The sequence below is a fragment of the Fistularia commersonii genome, chromosome 20, assembly GCF_037954325.1.
Source record: "Fistularia commersonii isolate RoL2024-O1a breed Wild chromosome 20, RoL_Fcom_v1.0, whole genome shotgun sequence".
Lineage (NCBI taxonomy): Eukaryota > Metazoa > Chordata > Actinopteri > Syngnathiformes > Fistulariidae > Fistularia > Fistularia commersonii.
The window spans coordinates 7709224-7731359 of record NC_141303.1 but is presented as its reverse complement, the minus strand read 5'-3'; the positions used below and the strand labels follow the sequence as shown (position 1 = coordinate 7731359).

The 22136-nt window shown below is 40.9% G+C and overlaps 2 protein-coding genes across 7 annotated transcripts in view; one reads left to right on the top strand and one right to left on the bottom strand.

Moving 5' to 3' along the window:
* The first annotated feature begins 1087 nt into the window (after positions 1–1087).
* hebp2 (heme binding protein 2) lies at positions 1088–5800 on the top strand. Its single transcript, XM_086166938.1, has 4 exons — positions 1088–1267; positions 1819–1954; positions 3314–3494; positions 4187–5800. The coding sequence occupies exons 1-4, from the start codon at positions 1193–1195 to the stop codon at positions 4395–4397; spliced, it is 603 nt and encodes a 200-aa protein (XP_086023064.1). The 5' UTR covers positions 1088–1192; the 3' UTR covers positions 4398–5800.
* Positions 5801–7366: 1566 nt separating this feature from the next.
* nhsl1b (NHS-like 1b) overlaps positions 7367–22136 on the bottom strand; it is an 87260-nt gene continuing 72490 nt past the window's right edge. For 4 of the 6 annotated variants that reach the window (XM_086166931.1, XM_086166936.1, XM_086166932.1 and 1 more), the window contains exons 4-8: positions 21596–21800; positions 19003–19134; positions 14056–17313; positions 12975–13107; positions 7367–10605 (exon numbers count right to left, since the gene is read on the bottom strand). In XM_086166931.1, the coding sequence (XP_086023057.1) occupies positions 9930–10605; positions 12975–13107; positions 14056–17313; positions 19003–19134; positions 21596–21800 (4404 nt within the window). In that variant the 3' untranslated portion in view covers positions 7367–9929. The remainder of the gene's footprint in view (positions 10606–12974; positions 13108–14055; positions 17314–19002; positions 19135–21595; positions 21801–22136) is intronic. The other 2 variants (XM_086166934.1, XM_086166937.1) reach the window with 1 other exon arrangement.

The following is a 22136-nucleotide window of genomic DNA, read 5'->3' as shown; positions in this document are numbered from 1 at the left end:
TCATAAGGTTGTGAAGTTGGCGAAACGTCTTGGCGGAGATAGTTTCAACAACATGGCTCATGAGGATATTAATGAGCAGATTGATGCCCACTCACAGCCGTTGACAGATGAAGACCTCATGGAGATGACGAAGTCAGCAAGCGAGGAAGAGGAAGAGGAAGAGGAACAAAGGGAGCCAGGGATTCAGGAAGAAGAGGAGGTTGGCTTAACTCTCAAGCGATTAACAACTCTGGTCGGAATGGCCAGAGACCTTCAGCGAGTCACTCAAGAATGGGACCCCCACATGCTTCGTTCGTTGCAGTTTGCAAGTACAGTCGAGGGGGGCCTGACGGTTTATAAAAACCTTCTTGAACAGAAAAAGAAAGAGAATCAGCACCTCCCCCTAAGGTACCCCCGAAGGCAAAAGAAAAACACTTGAAAATTAACATCAACAATCTAAATAATTACTGAGATACACTCTAATATTGAAGATAACTGTTTATAATGTGAAAATGATATTGAAACCACTGACCATATATTCTTCCTACCAAAAAAGTTGAACTTCCATGTCAATGTTATTTTATATATAGCCAAGGTTTTCATACACAAACACATAATGCAAACATGTCCCCCTAATTTGACTTTCTTCAAAAAATTATTTTTTTAATTCTATAAAAAAATCTTTAGAACTTATTAAATACCCAAAAGCAACAAAAAAAAATATGAATGATATTCCCTCATGTAGTCTAGATGTTATCAATGTATTTAGATTTTTGTTTGTTCATGTTTTGTAGGTTAAATAAAGTAAAAACACAACCTCAAGGTAGGGGCTCTTATTTTGAGAGGAGAAACCAGTCAGCGAATCAGATCGCAGCTTGTCGAAACCGGAAATGACGCCATGCGCGGGAAGCACACCAGAACAGGTATTTTGTTCTTTCAGCCTTAATTAATTCACAACATGATGGACATGAAATATTGAAATTAAGGTCTGAACAAAAAAAAAATCAAATCAATATTGATTGAAAAATAGATAATAATTGAGTTGATTTAGTAATCGGTTTTTGAAGGACCCAATATATCCGCACACGTGACTGAAGTCACGTGGTTCAGTGTTGCCTAACGGAGAGGCGTTTCCGTGTTTTGGTTATTTACTGCAAGATTCCGAGAAGTTGCTTGACAGGCCCTGTTATCTCCGAACACCTGCTCTGCAGAAATGCTGAAAACTTTGGGACAAGTCTTTTTTTCCTCTGGATTACAGACTCCCAAGTTTACCGCTGAAGACAAAAAAGTAAGAACGTTTCCTGGGTCTGATTCTTGTCTCTTGTCGTTTAACTGTAGTTTAGTTGCATTTCATTGACGTGTAAAGTTTTGCATAATATTGGCTTGACATCTTCACTGATCATCGTCTGGTAATACTCTTCTGGTCTTTTACAACCTATGTGTTTTACATTAACTTATTACATTCTCATGAACTAGTGTTAATCCATTTTGTTACATTTCAAAGTATTGTTTCATTTGATGTATTGAAATTTTGAGTAAATGTCAAATAATTCATACCTGTATCTGGGTGTATAGTTGATCATAATATATGTTGTTAGGCCCTTTACATGAACAGCAGATAATCTAGTTGCGACCTGAGCCCAGTTTGATGACTTCTTTTTTTGTTACACAATTAACAAATTTCCTCTCTTGCACAACCATTGCAATTTGGCATTGGAATTTTCCTAATGTCGAACAGGTCAGTGACACGGGGGTAACTTTGTGTGTGTGTGTGTGTGTGTGTGTGTGTGTGTGTGTGTGTGTGTGTGTGTGTGTGTGTGTGTGTGTGTATTTTTGCAGGCAGACGACTATGAGGTTCGCACATACCATACTACTAAGTGGATGAGCACCTCAGTCAGTGGGATGGAGTGGGACGCAGCCACGAAGACTGGCTTCCGTCGCCTCTTTAGCTATATTCAAGGCAACAATAAAAAACGTGGGTGTTTAAGAAAATCTGTACACACACACACACACTCCACTCCACACAGGGAAAACTACTTGCTGGGAATCACTAGAGTACACAACTAAACCGTATCACACTATTCAAGAGCCTGATATTTAGTATGTGTCATAATACATAATATTTTACTATAATACTATACTATACTATACTATACTATATACTGTACTATAATTATACTATAATACTAAAATATTATATAATTTATACAATATTCTATCATGATAATATTATGAAATTATGATATATATGATCTTCTATTATAATTTAGATTGCAAGAGTATGTTTTTATTTGAAAATGACAGGTCAGATACATGGCATTACGTAAAATAGTTTCATTCTATAAAGGTTTGATTTAAAGAAATCTAATTTCCAAATAATTAGGGAATATTGGAAAATGATCATTTAGTTTGTCATCAAAGATTTCTGGCAATTGACATTTGAATGCATATAAAAAATATTAAAAAAAATTACTAAATCTGGTAAATGCTCACCATATTGCGCTGATTTCTAAACAATGTTTTTGGAGATATTTTTTGAAAAAAAATTGTCTCTTACCATGAAAAGCTGTCAGCAGTCAATTTGAAAACTTTTGAAAATTAAAAGTAAGAAAAATATATGGAGTCAAAAACATACAAGATAAAGACCAGCAGAAACAGTGATGTGGGGGGTAGACACTAGAAGTAAAGATCAGTATTTTCTGTTAAAAATAAAAGTGAAATAATTAAATAGATAGATAGATAAATAAATACAACAAAAACATCAGTGACATCACAGCTCGATGATTTTGATATAACCTGATCCATAGTTCAGCCTTCGTTCCGACAGACACCGCAAGTGTCTGCAAGTCGAATTATGAAGCACCTCATTTAGAACCTATTTGATCGATTAAAGTAGATTAAAGTAAGGCGAAGTTCACCAATATTTCTGCTTGGCACTTTTTGCGCTGCTTGAGTTTTATTTATGATGATTGCTTATTGATTTATGGAGGTAGTGAGAGAGGATATGAAGGTAGTTGGTGTGTGAGAGGAGGATACAGAGAATAGGGTTAGATGGAGAGGGTTGATTCGCTGTGGCGACCCCTGAAGGGAAAAGCCGAAATAAGAGGAAGAAGCTATTGTTTGTGTTGGTGACTAAAGAGGTTTGCAGTGTGACGAGGGGGCATTTAATCCTGTTGTTATTCTGAGCACCATCTGTTCAGGTGTTGTGCATACTTGTTGCATAGGCTGGTTTGCCATATTGTGATAAAGTATGTGCTCTATATAATCCATAATCCATAAATGTTGATCACTCATCAGCTTTTGTTTTTTTATTTCTAACTGTGTTCTTCCTCAGAGGCGAAAGTAGAGATGACTGCCCCAGTGACGTGCCGCGTGGATGCTGGGGCCGAACCAGCAAGTGAGTCCCAGTACACCGTGTCCTTCTACATCCCAGAGGAGCTGCAGGAGAGCCCCCCCGAGCCCAAAGACCCCGAGGTGTTTGTGGAGCAGCGGAAGGAATTCACAGCATATGTCAGGTGAATCTCTTGACACTGTAACTTAGTTTTGTTAGTAATGAAAACCCTGTGTAACACCTTTCAGACATGGATCTTATGTTTTGTTAAAATCAATTAAAATTTTTATGTTTAATATTCTTTATTAGGTAGCTGACTATAAACCCATAATTGAAAACAGGAATAAAATTTGATGATTTCAGTTGAGATCAGTGAGGCTTTATTGAATCTTCAGATTGACTAATGTGAACAAAGTTGTTCAAAAAAAAAAGATAAAATTATAATAGATATTGAAAAAAAAAATTTTTTTCCTTGACATAGACTGTATTGGATGCTGATTATGGATTTGTTCTTTAAAATATAAACTGTTTGGGAATCTTCTACAACAACTAAATTCATACCAAAATGTGGGTCTCCTTCAAAAGTAAGCACCGCAACAAGTCACCAACAACAAGCTGTGTCTGTGGGGAATTTTAGTTAGGATGTCTCTTTATCTTAAAAGTAAAAGTTATGTAAGTAAATGTATTTCAGACAATTTAAAAAAAGAGAAATACACAAAAGTTGCCTGAAAATGATGAAACGATGACCTAAAGACTGTACATTTTCACTGGTGTATTGATTTAACATCTAGTGAAAGCTGACTGTACTTTTATTGATTTTATTTAATAATTCTCATGAAATATTTCCCTTTATGCTCCTCTTCGCGGTGTATCCAGGACTTATGGCGGTTTCTCCAGCGAGACCATCAAACATGAAGAGATGGTGAAACTCCTGGAAAGCCTGAAGAGGGATGGCGTCCAGTATGTGGAGCAGCCTTTCTACAGCGTCGGCTACGACAGCCCCTTTAAACTGACCAACCGCAAGAACGAGATCTGGGTCCTCCGGCCAGGCGGGGAGCAGCCACAGCAGCAGCAGAAGGGGGTTTAGAGGTTGTTGCAGCGAAATGAAATCACATCGGGACTAAATCACAAAAAGATCCAACACATTTGACATGAGAGATAATATGTATGACCATTGAAGCCTTAAGAGTCACAAACGAAGAAATATCTAAACGTTTGTGTCAGCGAATCATCTGATTGTAATTCTTTCTTTTCTATTTGGGATTTTTTTTCCAGCAGATGGAGCTACATCATGTCCCATCCTACAACCGTTGCTGCATCTTATTCAAATAGAAACACACTAAAACTACATTTCTGATTGCAGTTCCGTCATTTAAGGGAAAATATCAACTAAAATGTAGCAACTTGCACTTTGTTTTCACCCAAATGTGACTATAATAAAATGATGTGCAGAAATGCAGGTAAAACATAGTTTGAAGGAAAATATTTGACTTTTTAAATTAAGTGTTGTAAGAAAGAGCATTAACTTGCCAGAAAATCATAACAATAATGTTTACTCACACATAAGGGGATAGTGCTTGGCGAATACTTTATTTGTATTGAATATTGTACTATTTCATGTGGAAGTTGTTCAGGAACTTCAAGCTTAAAAGTTCATCAGCCTTAAAGAGATGAACATTTAAGGGGGTTTCAGGCTAAATCCTGAAAGTAAAGCTTCAGCAGTTTGAATTTAGACATTTTCATACTCAGATTTTTCCTCAAGTCTTACTTTTATCCCAGTATTTTATGTCAGTATTTCTCTGCTGCTCAGTTTTGAAAGAACCAAAAAGACTGTTTAATCAACATCATCTGAACACATGTTTTTGCATTAAGCAAAGCCTTCATATGAGATCACATCAGTGGGGGGTTCCTTCAGAGCTAGTCAGACGAAAGGCTGAACTACAGCTTTTTCAGGAAATGGGGGAAAATGTCCTTTAAGTTTGTGTGTCACCTGCTCAATCTTCCTGCAGCTTCCTCTGCTGCACAGCCACTGGGAAACTGCCAGCCTGGCCAGTATAATAATTTAAACTTTCTTAAAACTTATGGGGAAACACCTTCTTTGCACTAGGAGTCAGGAATCGAACCAGGAATGTTCAGTTCTAAGGACTGTTGCTCTACCTTCTGTGCCATGCAGAATTAAATGCATCAATATAAATGCAAGCCATCATTTCTAATTTTAAATCTCATCTATGTGTATGTGATACTCGGGTTTACATTTGTAGACATTTGTTATCATTCTTAAATCTCAGATTGATAGCTTTAGTGTTGTAAGTTTTCCATGTGATTTATTATTGACAAAGTTTTTCTGTCTTTTCAAGAAGGGACAGAAACACTGCAGTGTGATTCGTGGCACATACTACTTGAAATCTGTGAAAGCATTGATTAAGAATGCAAAAATGATTTTATTAATACCTGGTGGTCTGTGATTAAAATGTTTTCATTTTTTTCTCACGTTGGTCTTTATAATCAACTGTAAAACACATTGCAAACCCTGAAAGTGTCACTGTGACACCTTAACATCCAGGCTTCTCTGCTCATCCTTTTCTGCTTCATTGGCAACAGAAATCCTGTCCTTTATCCTCTCGCCTTCTCTTTGGCTTAAGGTTGATCTCTGGTGAGTCATCTCTTTTCTTTACATCAGATCTTCACCTGATATCATGTTCAGGCGTTCAGCACAATTTTTATCCAATGCGTACCCGCACACACACACACACACACACACACACACACACACACACACACACACACACACACACATGTTCAAATAGAAAGTCTTGGAAACTACGAAGGGTCTTTTTCTTTTTCTATTGGTGCTTCAAGTTCCCTCATCCCATATTATTACCTGCAGTGTGGTATAGTGTTCATACGCCAATCTATAGTGTTAGTTTTTTTTTTGTCATGATAAAAATTGAATTTTCTTTCTTTTTTGGAATGCCATCCCTTTGCAACGGTTATAAAGTATGTTGCTGAGGCATATCACATTGATCCCTTGATATTTTTCTCAAGGTTCCCAAACTTAGATTTATGAACCTCTTGATGAAGTTCTTGATGTTTCCCTTTAAAGAAAATTCTATGATTTCCAATTGCATTAGTTAAAATACTCTGGTCCATTTACCCGCGTAACCACGAGCATGTTTATCTCATCCATAATGTATGCCTTTTACATTACATCTTTCTTTTGAAGCTAACAGAAAAATGGGATGAGAATAACTTTCAAATAGAAAGGTTTAAAATAAGAGTCCCCATCAGTACTTGAGAAAGAGAACAAACATTCTGATTGCAAACTTTGAATTTAAAATCAAGTGACTGCAAATCATATCAGTGACAGTTAACATGGGGTCATGAGATTGGAGACATAGCTTTGAAAGTTAGAGGAAACACATGTTATAAACCAATAAAACAGCACCTGTTGAAATAGCTGAGTCACGACAAACACGCTTGTAGTTCATACTGTACTTTGTTCTGCGTTCAAGTCGATACTGCTGATCCATTGCATTTGTCACTGGTGACCTGCGACGATGGTGTCCACAGGTCACCTGACCGCTGGGGGGCTGGGGATGGGGTTCTCAAGTGTCAATAATGTGATTATGGCTGGGAGGAGTTTGTATTGATTGCTGTTTAGCAGCCAAGAGGATGGAGGAAAAGTGACGCTGCTGAATCAGAGGGGACAGTGACTCATTCAAAAGACTGAGTGTGTCAGCTTTTTATGCCCCTGTGAACAAACTCAGCATTAGAATTTCAGCAAGGACCAACAGAGAATATTGAGGGTTTCAGAGACAGCCGCGTCAGGATGCTTCTATTACAGGTTGAGACTCTCATTCAGGCCGTGCCCTGATAACTGATGACCCAACAGAAAAGGGGACGAAGGGCAAACGATGGCCTGTGGAGTTTTACGGATGACAGACGAGTGTGGGTGCCATGGTGATGGAGCTAATGAGGTGGTAATTTAGGGGCAGGGTTGGAAGGAGACCATGAATCACAGACGCTGCTATAAAACAGGAATGAAACCGAGATCCCGTATTTCAATATCTTATTTTATTACACAGACATACACAAGGGTGTTAGCAACTTGCATTCATTTTCACTCACTCTCTTTCTACGTCTTTGTGTCTTTTTACAGGATGGAATTGAGATGATGCTGTCACGGGACAAGACCAGGGCCTCTGGTGCTCAATCACATTCTAGTCACAGGTGATCAAACAACAGTTATGGCTACTGGGGGGGGTTAGAAGTCTCGCCTTTGTGCGCTACTCTGATGGCCACATTCATTTTGTGGGACTTACATGACTTGAGATGTAGGGCAGTAAAAGACTGGAGCATAAACATGACTTTTTTGAAGCAGAGATTGCATTGCTTTGCAAACATCACCTTGTTTACTGACCCGATGGTGCATTGCACCCCAGCCCTGCAGTGTGAAAATAACAGTATCTTTATAAGTACCACACAGAAGTAGCGAGAAATTGAAGCACTTCAGGCTTTCTTTATCTATATGATACATGGAGGTGTGGGCCCTATTTAAAAAGTGGCAAGTAGTTCAAGAGCTTTTATGTTTGAACTTAGCAGCAACACAGACAAGTCTTTCCCTTCATGGTTACTTTGCAAGTTTCACCTCAAAAGCACACTCCCTTTGAAGAACCCTAATTGGTTCCTCAGTTAAGGAAATTATGATGAAGGTGGCAAAATGACATATATGACCCTTCATTACTGTCCTGGTGTAACGTTGACAAAGGAGGGAAGAGAAAAAAAAAACTACTGCAAATAGCCAGCAGAAAAATCCCTGCTGCTGTGACACTTTTTACATCATCATTTATTTGCTGGTATTCAGGAAACTGCTGGTGAAAAATCAACTTGAAGATATAATATGTTTAGGAAGAGTGTTTGGAAAGTTACGAATACATGCATTTACATGAATGCGCAAATATTTTCCAACGCTATCAATTTGTCACAATAAAAAATGTCAGATTTCCTTTTTACTTATTTATTGTTTGTTTGAAAGTTGGGGAAGCTGGGAATTAAAATAGTAACAAATGTCACAAAAGTGTGGGCTGAAAAGCCGGTTTCTTTCCCCTGCTGTGTCACACACTTAGTCCCAAATTCTAACCATTTTATTTGCTTCATTTTCATGCCTTTTGAGTTGGCACTCATTATACTCTGAAGACAACAGACCTGAGCACACCAGTTCACAAGTTTGAGCAAATAAATAATCTACAAAAAGTAAAACTTCTTTCCTTCAAACAGAGGAATCTAAAAATGTACAAAGTCATTGAAAAAAAGGAAACGCTACCTCAAGTGTTCTATGTATTTACATACACAATATAAAACTGCATTAGGGTAAACTTAGAAGAAAGTTCAACAGCATAGAAGTTATTTCAGGCCGAGCGGGTTGTAACTCGAGCAGGAACTCAAAAAACTTACCAATGGCTGAATCCTCTGACATCCCACTCTGATTGTATTCATGTCTAGATTTAACACCAGCTACAGCTAATTTCTCAGCTCTTTGGTAACCAAGTTAATTACTAAAAGACCAGATCAGAAAACTACATTTCCATATATGTCTTTACATGAATAGATTCATATTTACTCCCAAAACACAAGTCATGACATCACTTGTTTTATTAAAATATTCTTTATAACATACACAAATAAAGAAAAGACCTGGGCACAGTGCAAAACCTACAGGCTACCTTTCATTGAATCGAGAATTTATGAGCCATTCCAGAGTATTTGCTGTTTTGAATGAGTAATTGAATACCCAAATATAATTCACTTCCTGTCCTGTCATCAGGTGGCAGCGCTGAACCCTCTGCAACATCTACTGACCACAGAACACACCAGATCTGCAAACTAATCAGCGTGCAGAAAGGGCAGAAAGTAAAAACCTGGCAAGAATTGTAGTAGAACTAGTACCGTGGAGTTGTCTTTTGTACCACGTCCTTAAATTCTCACAATACAATGGGGCTGTTTGAAACCAACAGTTGCAAGCCATGGTGCTCTCAAACACTTTCCAGGATCAACAGGAGCGAAGCAGAAGCCAAAATGATTGACAAAGCGCACGCTTTACATTCCACTCTTTCCATCTGCCCAGCAACCTAGCACCACAGCAGCAAAAATTAGCAAACAACTTGCGACTTTTCTATTCCTTCAATGCACCTCAATTTGCCATCTCGCTTCGCCCACTAAAGGGGTTTCCTCTGTATTATGAGAGCTGGTAGAAGCTCTGACTGGGTGAAGTCAACGACAGTAAATGAATGAAAACAAACTAGGAACACCAGCTTTAAAAGAAAGACTATTCTCTTAACACAAAGGGTGAGTTGCCAAACAAAGGAGACTGAAAAAAATCACAACAGTCCTGAAAATCTGCGGCAGAACCAGTTCTCCACTTCAGATTAAGAACAGCCCGTGCCGGGATGGATGACCTCTGACCTCATGTCAGGACCCAACAGGGCTTCTCTCTTACTTGGGTCGGGGCTCAGGGAAGTCTCAAAAGTCTCCAGCTGGCGTCAGCTTCTCTTCCTGTTCCCTACCCGGCTACAGTGACAGCGTTCAGCTCCACGGATCTGTGTACTGTTGCCTGCAGTTTTTAACTTCTGCTCTCCTCTGAAAAAGTGCCGTTTGAGTCCTTGAGTTGGGAGAGAGTCTGAGCCACAGGTCCAGACAGGTTTTCAGTAGTGTCGCCATACTCGCTTTCACCAAATTCACCCTCACGCTCACAAATAACTGTCATCGGGCTGCTGAGGATTCGGCTGCGTGCGTTATACTTGCTGCTGGCAGCAGAGGGTGGTGTGCGTGAGCGCCCGTACTTTGTCCCACTCATTGAGAAGGGTGAGGAAACAGGTGAGGCCAGAGCCAAGGCTTCATACCGATTCCACTCATCCGTTGCCCTCTTGCTACGGCTGGGAGAGGCACAGGGACTTCGCGGTGTTGTTGGCGAGGAGGGTGAAGAAGCAGGGGGATCCAACGCTGACTCTGAGCGAGTCCGCTGGAAACGGGGATCGGTAGAGCGGAGCATCTCGGTCGCAGACATTCTGAAGCTGGTCTCGGACCGGCTCCCCTTCTTGAGGAGAAGAGCCTTGAAGGTGTCACTGCTGGTGGAGGACTTGCGGAGGTTTCGCTGAATGGAGCCCGTCTGACGGGGCAAGGATGACACCGGGCCTGCTGAGACACCTGTCGGGGTGGCAGGTGGAGACTGCGGGTGGCTTCCAGACCGGGACTTGTCCTCCTCAGACTCCCTGCGGCCGAGGACCTTGCGCTTGGACCTGTGGAAAGTAATTTGCATATAATGAGATTAATGACATGCTTGTACAAGTTCCCCAGACTGAGTGAATGCAAGCAGATTAATTAATTTATGAAAAAAAAAAAACTGGAAATGTAACATATAAGTTGCATAACTACCAGAGGGGATGTGAGAGTTGGGGACAGTTTTGTCAAGAAAGTAGGGCAAATTAAATTATTCAAATAAAAGTAAAGCTACAATACTTGAAATTTCACAAGCATAATCTCAGCCCAAGCTTTTTATTATTTCAGGGACGGGACTTTTCACAAAAATAATACTTAGATCACTTGGCCTACATGGCTCAGTTCTTTGTCCCAAATTTGCCATATGTCAGATCTTCCCCTAGCAATCTTCCATCATAACCATGAATTCAATCAAGTAAAGACTAAGGCAAAAAACAACACAGATGCCCAAGAATAAAAAGAACTATGGGGTGATTACGACAAGTTATGAGTTCTTGTTGAGAAAAAAAATGCAGAAACTGCACTTCTGCATGATAGTTCGGATACATTAAAACAAAATTATTCAAAAACACTAGCTGCATTAGGTGCCCAAAGCAGTTTGAATTGCACGAGGACAATTCAGCCTTTGCTCAGCGGCGGTATCTCCACATGACTGCAACACACAGCTTACACTCTGTGTAACCCCAGCTCCAAAACACAGCACTAAACAGTGAGACTACCAGGGGCTACTTGCCACTCCTCACTTCTCCAGAAAGGTGTACCTACCAAATGCCTGCCCTTCTGCAGAGAGAAGAAAGGAGCAGCGGAAGGGAAGAAAGAATACACACAGAAATGAAAAATCTACGTGTGTGGGGATTGAAGGATAGCAAGGAACAATCCTTGATCCTCAGGTCGGGTGAAAAGGCATGACTAATGGATAACAAACTGAGAGCCTAAAATTCAACCTCAGACTGGGATCAGACTGTCTGGGCTCCTTCGTCAACACATTAACCCAACTGCGTTACATAAGAGTTTCCTTAAAAGTGAATACAGGCGCACACCTGAATTCACTGAGCAGACAAATCCGTGCCAGCCTCGCAGAAACAAATATAAATACAACTAACAAGACACACAAGCAGTAATACATGAAAGGCGGTGACACTGTCCACATCCAAAGCTCCCACAGCTATAAAAGACTGATTCATCATTGATTTCATTCACTTCAGAGTATTGTGTTTGTTTGGAGGATCTCCCCAAAGGCAAGCATTACTTTTCTGCTACTGTCATTCTATAGTGGATGACACAGAATATGTGGGTGAAATTAACAGGGTATTTGAAAGGTGAAAGACAATGTAAAAATTATTTGGGTGAACAGCATCATTATTGAAAGGTTCTAAATGTACAAAGAAAATTACAATGTTATTGGAAAAAAAAAATGGCATCACATGCATCTATTAATTCAAAAACAACTACAAGCTGTTATTTGTTCTATATCGAGAATGGGTGTAAAATAAAAAATACAATCTTCATGTCCCTTTAGCCTCACATAATGAATCACTTTCATGTGTGACGCATGTATTCATACAGAGAAAATAAAACATTATGTCACCAGCAAAATAAAATAAATAAAATCCTGTGATATGAAATCCTGCGGCGCTCAGAAGAAGTCAGAGCGCCACTGCACGTGACCGTGAAACAAACCGCAAAGCCGCATGAGAAATTTATGTATGCTCTCCCTCTGAGGCACGTATGTGATATATGCCAGACTACAGAGCACAAGAGCAGCGCATTTGAGAAAGAAAGAACAGAATAAAAAAATCTGAAAGCCGCTCCCTGGTGGCCTCTAACCTAGATTAAGCCCAGAGGGTATTGAGTAGTTTAATTATGAATGAAGCCACAGCAGTTTTCTCCATCTGAAAATGACTAATGTTAATGTGACTACACTTACAAAGATGTCTTGATAAACATTTGACTACTGAATGACCAAGCTTTCTGAATAGTTGCCTTTCCATGTCCCTTCAGTGATCAGGAACCAAAAAGCAAGCACCGGAGAGTGGGAAGACTCAGGAAAACTGCTATTTGACAGATATGTTTGCTTACAGACGGGAGAGTCCGGGTGAAGCCATAACTGAGTAGTTGACGACAGGAGATTAAAAGTAGAGTGATAGAAACAGAGAAATAATAAAATGATAAACAGAAGGGGAATCTGGTTGGAGTTAAGGATCTGCGGTCAAAGTATGAGAAAGGGGAAATGCCATTCTGACAACCATTTACTGTGGTAAATGAACTCGCTGAAAACCTTGTCCATCAAGTGTGTGAATTGAGGTGTCAGACACAGTCAGTGCAAAGTTGGAGCCGAAAAAGATGAAGGAAGTGACAAGACATGTAAGAAACAAGTGAATCATATTACCTGTGAATGGCAGCAAAGAGGTCCTCTGTAGTTCTGGTCCTGGTAGGAGTTGGGGTCACCATATTCCCATCTGAAGCCCCGTTTGTCAGCAGAGCAGGAGATGATTCCGCCGTACTGGAGTCGAACACTTCACCTGAGATAGTGAAACACATTAGTTACCTATATACGGAAAACGCATAGACTTACAGTTTACGCAACACCGCGCATGGAGTCGCGTGTATCGCGTTGCATTAACTTGACAGCCTATGAAATATGAAGTAGTACAGAGGAGGAACCTGACTGTCCTCTTACATTCTCTTTCTGTCTATTGATTTCCCTTCCTTCTTCTCTCGGTAAGGTTTCCTCATTTCTCGCAACCAACACACTCTCATTTCTGCTCCCGCTGCCTGTGCCTCTGCAAGCACTCTCACTTAACGCTCTACCCATCCTCCCCTTCATCCCCTTACCAGATTTGTTCCTCTCCCTCTGATAAGATGGAGCCCCTCCCCCTCTCCCTTCATCCACGAAAAGCATATTCCCTGGGACACTGGCCCCCCTCCCTTACCTTAAGAAGGGATATATAGAGAGTGGGACAGAATGAGAGGCGCGAAATAAACTGGCAGATTAACAGCAAACAGCAGAGAAATTCAGTAGGAAACAGATAGAAGTTAGGTTTATAGCGGTAGGTGAGGCATAAGCAGGCAGAAAAAGGGGCATTGAAGGAAAATAAAGGCACACTGGCCGAAAGAGAGGAATGAGTAGAAGACGGAGGAATATATGAGGACGGAGCCACTATCCCAGTGATAAACCGTTTGAAGTGCTTTCTCCACTTTTCAAACATTTAAAGTTTGTGTTTTCCAATTTGGCTCCATCACTTTGGTGGAAAAAAACAATTTCACAGCTGCCTGATCAGCTGGCTTCAGTGCTGGCACCCAGCAATGGAACAATTAACAATACACACTTATGGTAATGGGCTGAAGAAATGAGTAAGTGTTGGCTCTGACCGAAGCAGTTAGTCTGTTTCATTATCATAAATTATATACATTTCTAATTCTGATGGGAAGTAACAAACAATGAATTTGAATAATCCTTAAAAGCCCACCCGTGTCATCATCTTTGGAGCTGATTGATCCTGTCGTGCTGCTTGTTCCATCTCCTTCCTCGTCATCCTCTTCATGAGACCTTCCATTTATATACAGGTCATGGTCAAGGCCTGTGTCCTTGCAGGCTGACGCAGGGCTTTGAGACTCACTTTGGATTTCTTTAGATATCTCACTCTTCTCTGCGTGGGGCTCGGGGCTCTCTAAAGTTTCTTCATCCTCCTCCTGTTGTTTCTCTGTTTCAGCTTCATTTACATATGGTATTAGACCATCCAGTTGATCTTCTGCTTTGAACATGCTGTTTATATCTTCATATTGAGATGGAAATTCTTGGACTGGTTGGGGGTTTAGCTGAGGTACCAAAGATACATTTGGTTTCTTGAAGACTGCTGGGGAGTTGTGTTTGATAGGAGAGCTGTGGGAGATCAGCATGGGACTCTGTAATACACTCTGCTCTACATCTTTTCCTTCTTCATTTAAAGAGAAGTAACTTTCATCTTCAAGTTTTCCTCTCAGGACAGCACAGGCAAATGTGTCATCTGTGATACTGCAGTCTAATGATAATTCTTCAAGGATCGTTGACACAGATGTTGGTTTGTAGTTATGTGAATTGTCTTCAGGACAGCAGTTCAACACAGGTAACACAGTTGGCTGCTCCTGGGTTTGGGGCTTAACAGTGTCTGCCTCTATCTCCTGAGCTTTGTCAGTGTCTGTTTTGCTATTGATTTCCTTCTCTGCTCGCTTAACTGAGCGAAGTTGAACACTTTGCAGGGCAAATGGGGTGATCAGAGGCTTAGGTGAGATAGCACAGCTGTTGGATATGGTCTTGTCTGTCTTTACGGCTGATGGGGAGGAAGTTTGTGGGACAAAAACTGGTAGTGGTGGAGGTGGAGGTGGAGGTGGAAGGCTAAAGCTCCCATTTAAGGATGAAATAGGGTGGATCAGAGTTTCAGGTGATGGAGGAGGAGGGAATTCTGGAGAGCTGGAGCAAGCGGGGACTGGGTTCAGTGTTGAGCCCTGTGGAGTTGTGGGTAATGGGGGGGCTGATAGGGAAGGGGTGTGATCTAAATTAGGATTTGGTGGAAGAGGGGGTGGGAAACGTGGAGGTGGGCTCAAAGGGGTGTTTGGAGTGGAGGATGATGGCAGTGGTGGGGGAGGAGGCCCCAAGCTCTTTAGTGAGTCTGATGTGTTGGAAGAAAGGGAGGTTGAAGAAGAAGACATAGAAACAGAGGAAAGGAGAGAGGACTTCCTCTCAGGCACTTTAGGCTTGGGCCGACTGCCTGAGGGAGACATAGACCTGACGATTGAGGGCACTGGTGTTCCAGCTGTGGGAGTGTTGGACTGGCTGGAGTAGCCACTAGATGGTGAAGTCAGTCTGTGTACCCTTTCAGGGGAGGAGCTGGTTGTTTTGGGCTTCACTTCCACTGCTCCTACCTGGCCTTGATGTCTAGACTCCCGGCTGTCGCTGTGAATTTCACTTCCATTCTGTAGTTCATCTGGTGGAGGCTCAGCTGACACGTTATCTGTACCATGAGCCAGCGGGGTCTGTGCCCTCTGATCACCATGGTGACGAGGATAATCCATATAGTAGCCCCACGAATCGGCATAGTCAGAGCGCAAACTGCTTGTTTCACTGTGAGCAGGTGTCACATGGCATAGAGAGTACGCATTGGAGACACTGCCGCAGTTCGTATTAGCCACCAATGATGCCGCAGAGCTCCCTGCACTGATGCTACTTTGACTTTGAGGCCGTAAAACCCAAGGATCATCATAGTCGCTACAAGGACTGTGAGAAGGAGAAGACGGAGAGGCACCTTTCCCTTTCCCACCTCTCAGACCTATCTGCAGACTCTGCTGTAAGCTGGCAATCAGAGTCTCATTGAGCATGGCATTGCTTGACTCATTATCACCGCTGATGGCACTTACACCACCTAGGGGCTTTTTTGCATTGGGCTTTCGCCTGAGGGAGTCTGTGCGAGCCGGAGGCAGTGGAGGCTTTTTGGCCTTACGAAGGCTGATGCTCCGGCTTAAAGAGCGATCACTATACAGGCTTCCAGACTCTTCCTGATTGGTCATTTCACGGCACTCGTACATGCTGTGTCTGGTGGCACGTGCGGCTGCTGCTCCATGCCCGCTGCCATGGCTGCGTGAGCGTAAGCCTGAGTCAAGGTGCATGGAGGTGTAATATCCATCGTTGTCCTGGGAATACAGTGAGCTTGAATCAGTAGTTGTCCTGGACGACAGTTCCAGGCTGCTATACAGCTGGTTAATAGGAGTTGAACAACTAGAGGTCATAGTGCGATGTGGGACAACTACATTTTCTGGTGTGTCATAGATCCATTGCTCTTCTGTTAAACAAGATGGTGGTGTAGGCGCTAAGGTGCTATGAGTATGTACACTCCCATCTGAATGCCCTGACTCACTGGCTGGTGCTGTTGAGATCCGATCATCATCATGTGGTGTTTGAGTGAGAGTGGAAGTGACCAAGGAAGGACAGGTCAAACTGTGGGTGAATACTGTAGAGTTCGAGGTTGAGGAGTCATTGTTGGTTGAGGAGGAGGCTAAACTCAGCAGTCGACCTACTGGATACACTGAGGTTGGGGGAAGGGAGTGCTGTCCTGAGGTGTGAAGCATAATGACCTCTGAGGAACTTGACAGAGTAGCATTGGGGATGAATGAGGTGGAGTAGGCTGCATGTGGGGACACCACACGAGCTAGACCATCACCCCAATCACTGGATTGTGTCGCCCTTAATTCCTGAGACTTTGGCCTTGGCAAAGTGCCCGTCCTTGGGGCATTCCTCATGTGCACCACGGTATCATCCACCTGAAGCTTTCCAATTTGTCTCTGAGGTGTATTTTTCTCCTCTGGCTTGATTGGGGTACTGCTATAGATGGGATCAGCACTGAGGGAGACCCTGGCACCCTGTCTAGGTAGACTGTGAAAGCGGGAAGGGTCTCCATTAAACTGATGTGACATCATCAAAATCCCAGAGCTGTCACTACTGGAGATGGATATACTTCCTGTTGATGAAGAAGCTGAAATTCCTGCCATTTGAGCAGCAATTCCCTGTCCTCTCTGAGCTCGAATTCTTCTCATAGATGGAGGTACAATCTTGATTTCTTCTGTCTGGGAGCTTGAGTCTCGAGTCTGAGACCGTCTGATCATTGAGTTCACACTCCCAACTCGGCCCATGGTAGAGTACTGTCCTGGGATGAACATGGAATGAGGCCGAAGCTCTCCACCACGTCCTTTCGCTACTGTAAAAAAAAAAGAGGAGAGAAACTGAAATAGTCCAAATAATTGTAAACAAATAAATGATCAGAAAAATGTTTTCCCTTCTATCAACTGTAAATTTTCCCTTCTACAGCAACAGACCTTCTGTGCAATTTTCTTGACTCTTACATAACTGGCCACAGGACAGAAGATTAATTTGATTAGCTGTAACCTTGTCTTGTGCACTAATAACTTCTGGCCTTCTTCATTAATGACCAAAGGATATGAGGGGTGACAGAGTGAAGAAAAAGAGACTCTAATACGCTTCCCCTCCGTCTCACTGTCTGAAAAGAAAAATGTCCCATGGGTACTCAGACTGCAGTTAATGGGGCATGAAGTGGTCAATGCATATACAGACGCAGATACAAAAAAAAACAAAAAAAAACCTTGTTACCAAAAACATTGCATTGTCATGCATAGCCCTACAGAGCAGAGTTTAGACAGACATACAGACAAGGACACAGAAATAAAAAACAAACAAATGCAGAACATACCGGCCAATGAACAAGCAATTTAAATAATGGACTGTGATATAGGAAAGAATATCTAGTGTATTACCCAACTGTGGTTGTTCCCCTGTTGATGCTTGTATTCCAAAACACTATTTCTTTTCTCGCCCTCTCTAAACCAGTCTCTTCCTCCTTTGCTAAAAGCTGGAGTGACAGCTTGGCTGCTGCTGCGATAGATTAAGCTGCAGGTCTACTTCGCAGGCAGCTCTAGTCCAAGGAGAGGGAGGGATGAAGCACTGGGACAATTACCCCAGCCCAGTAATCATGTCATTCAGCAGCTGTTGTCAACTGGGCATTTCCCAGACCTCAAAGCTCCTTTCCTCTATCAGCCATGGTGATCTTGACAACGAGTAAGATGACATTCCCTCTAATAACTGCTACCACCAAACAGCTAACATTCGTGTAACTGGATAGTACAATCTTAGTGAGCTTAGTGTTCACAACACTACCAGCACAGTCTGAAAACTATATGTCGGTACCCGAAACCTATACCTTTGTTATTTTATCCCCATTTGTGTGGGAAAAAAGCTCTTAAATTTTGTTACTGAAAACTGTAGATGATGACACCTTGTGAGGCCTCATAGGTACTGCTTTTCAACTACATTTCTGGGATTTATGGTGGTAAGACCTAGATGCTGACATTTTTCCATGGTCACAAGACAAAGGCACAAACACAAAGCATAGAAATAGTACTACAAACAGATGCCCCCCAAGGATTATTGATCATACATCGATGTAAGACAAAGAAATTCCTGCAATCAAATTACAATATTGGTAAACAAGAAAAGTTCCCAATTGGAGACAACTCTACAGGGGAAATAATACCCCAAATAAAACCACCAAACAGGACTGAAAATATTGTGAGTATTTCCTAGGTTTGGGTGTTTTAAATTAAGATGGAAAGGAAATGTTTTGGCATGTAAAGCTGAAACGGTAAGTAACAACTGTGCACATGCATCCATAATTCTTATCTGGAACATGAATATTCCAGACCGATAGCTGTGGTGATTTCATTCTCACCTTCATGTATAAATATGAGTTAGAAAAGTACATTCACAGAAAGTATGGAAGAAAAGAATGATTAGGCAAAGTGTAGCTCTCCATTATGTTGGTTCATGCCTGTGGACAGCAGGGGGCAACATTTAGTTCCACAATGTTCCATACCTAGCTCCTGGTTGAAGTTGTCAGGCAGCCCTGATATAGTCTTTCTGCGTTTGACCTTCTTGGGGCGACGGGACACGGTGTCAGTATTAATGAGGGAACGCCGGATGCTTGCCTGTCGGTCAAACCCTGACCCTGGTAGCCAAGAGGGCGAGAGCAAGGCAGGCGGACAAACAGGCAAACAGTAGTCGGTTAGTAGAAGGAAAAACCTCAATAACGTGCAAGAAGTTTCTTAATTTTGGGCTGAGCATGCAACGTAAACAGGCCAGGGAACTGTATGGGATAATACATCCAAATTTCATTGGGAAGAAAAAAACATTTGTTGTCTTCTCCAGTGGTTACTATTAATTAGAATATTTAATTACAATTTATCTGAGATTAATCCTGTCAGGGCTGCTTATTGCATTACAGTGTAAAGCAGATCCCTCAGAAATCAGACAATATGTACCTATCATTTTCCAAAAACTGAAGTCTATAGTCTTTAATGTAAGTGTGGACATACAAGTCAAATTCTAAAGCGAAAATAGCTGAGCGTGAGGTTAAACATTTCAGGGATGTATTATCTAACCGTGGGCAAAAAAGGTTAGAGAGATTGTGTTGTGCATGTTCATAAACTTGTCCAAAATGCTTTTTTTAAAACCCAGGCTTAAACTTAAACAGAAAACTCAATTTCCCATTGTCTTTACAGTGTTTGGTTATGTATTATATGAAATTTGAGTGAATTACAATATGCACTGCAGATGTGACAGTATTCAAATACATGCTCATATTAAGGAACCACAGTGAAAAGGCTATGAGTTTTAAGTTTGAAAACAACAGTCCCATAGACCTTTTCACTGTCAAAATTTCCAAGCAAATTGGACAAATTATGAAACACCTGATCTCAAGTGCAAAAATAGTTTTTTAGTCGAAGAGAACAAAAGTAGCCAGTTTCAGTCAGAGGTTTTTTTAAGCCAGTGTTGTAAGATTAAGATGATATGACTCCTTCTAGGTCTCAACCAGGGTATTACAGGGTAATGCAGACATATTTAAGCACCAGAAGTAAATGGTACAATTTACACATAATGCAGTTAACATAATATTTGAATAATGGTTCACATTAGAGTAACAGTTGGCTGAAATAACACCATTTTACTGTGGCTGGTTGATGTATTTGGAATCAGAAAGTACTGTGTGCACATTTACTATGTTTAATTAACCCTCTCCAGGCAGATGTTGCAGATTTGCGACAGCTAAATGCTACTTAGCTAATTACGCCACAACTTAATTTGAGCCTGAGAGGGTTAACATAAAACAAGCAAATACATAAAAAAACAATCACAAAACTTATTGATAAGTAAAGGAATGATAATTTAAAATGCACCAGTTTCGGAGCAAATAATGAGGTACACTATTGAAAAATTAAATGAAACCAATTAAAAGTAAAAACTATATCAAACGCTATGTGATCATCCTAAGACATTATAAACAAGGACAACACTTAAATAATTTGGCTAAATTGAATATTATGTCTCAAAAGTAAGAAAGAGTTTCAAGAGATAACATTGTAGTGAACTGTGAGGATTATTATCTACAAATTTATGAGGATATGATGTCTCTATTACAGCATTATTTACTTTGACAAGACTACATTTTAGAGGTTGACAATGAGTTACTATGGTCTCACAAAGTTTGAACATAATTTACATATATTTCCAAATTAATTTCCATCAATGGTAAGTTCATGTTTGACTGAAAAATTACATTTGCTTCACTTTTAATATATTGCACTCCAGAAACAGCATGGCATTTATATTCATTCTGTATGCACTTGTTTTAGACTCGTAGCGCTGCAAAATGTGTCTTGCTAACAAGGTGATTGTGTTGCTACTTTCTACTGTGTTGGGTGTTTCCATCAGTCAAAATTGCTTTGACCTGACAAAATGTCAGTAAAATCCCTCTCCCTTGGATATACTGTCAGATGATTTTCACAAACTATCGCTCACTCAAAAATGCATTAAGGAAGGCGCATGTCATTTTCCGGGAAGCATTTTGGAAGGAGTAGTATTTGACAAAAGTAAAGGAAAAGCAGACATCTGTGACACATAGTTCTCCACCCTACAGACATGTTAATACAATAAGTTAATGGTCTTTTGCGGACTAGTAATTAAAGGTTGAATTAAAGAAATGTCTGACATTTCATTGAAGAACAAGACGGAGAACAATTCTGTTTGAATTATTCACTGTTTCCCATTTCCTGTTATGTCATGTCTGAGAAGAAAGAGGGATATAATCACATGGTGTAGTATAAAATAGTGATTTTTGAACAGATATCTGATTTCAGTCTTGAGGGAAGGCTTAACAGATTCTGATCTACTTCTCAACCTCTAACTAAAATCCAGTGACAATTCAAAACAGCAGTCTTGAAATTCACTGAATTCATTTAACACAATGTATGATCCCAGTGATAGCCTAAGGAAAATGTGCAGGAAAGTAGTGGAAAAACTGATCTATTGGGGCTGATTGAACTCTATACTTGGTTCTTTCAACTATAGCTTAGTTAATGCACTACGCACTGATGGGAGTTGCTGGTGGAAGTTTTATCAAGAGGTCATACCTGTGACATTTATGGCAACTATGTCTGTTGGCACAGCCTGGGCCGTCTGCCTCATCTTCTCCTCAGGGGTGGGAAGGGGTGTGACTTTGGTCCATACTGCTTGTCCATCAACATCTGTGCCCTCTCCTTTATCGCCTCCTCCCTGTGAGCTCTGGGGCCTCATGGAGATCTGAGATTTATCATCCTCCAAAGATGAAACCGTGGACTAGATGTGAAAGAAAATGACAAGGGTTGGGATATAAAATTATGAACAGACAATAGGCAAGAGTATGATAAAACAAAATAGAGTAAGCAGGGATAGATACTGTAATTGTAGAAAGGAAAAACAGGATGACAGGTAAGTGACATAAAACTCAACATACAGTGGGGAGAACAAGTATTTGATACACTGCTGATTTTTCACCTTTTCCCACTTGCAAAGCATATAAAGGTCTGTAATTTTTAATAGGTACTCTTCAACTGTGAGTGACGGAATCTAAAACATAAAAATCCAGAAAAACGCATTGTTTGATTTAAGTAATTAATACGCTTTTATTGCATG

Coding starts and splice junctions, on each gene's coding strand:
- hebp2 (XM_086166938.1), top strand. CDS start 1,193: ATGCTGAAAACTTTGGGACAAGTCTTTTTTTCCTCTGGATTACAGACT. Junction 1,268..1,818: donor TTACCGCTGAAGACAAAAAA/GTAAGAACGTTT, acceptor GTATTTTTGCAG/GCAGACGACTATGAGGTTCG. Junction 3,495..4,186: donor GAATTCACAGCATATGTCAG/GTGAATCTCTTG, acceptor CGGTGTATCCAG/GACTTATGGCGGTTTCTCCA.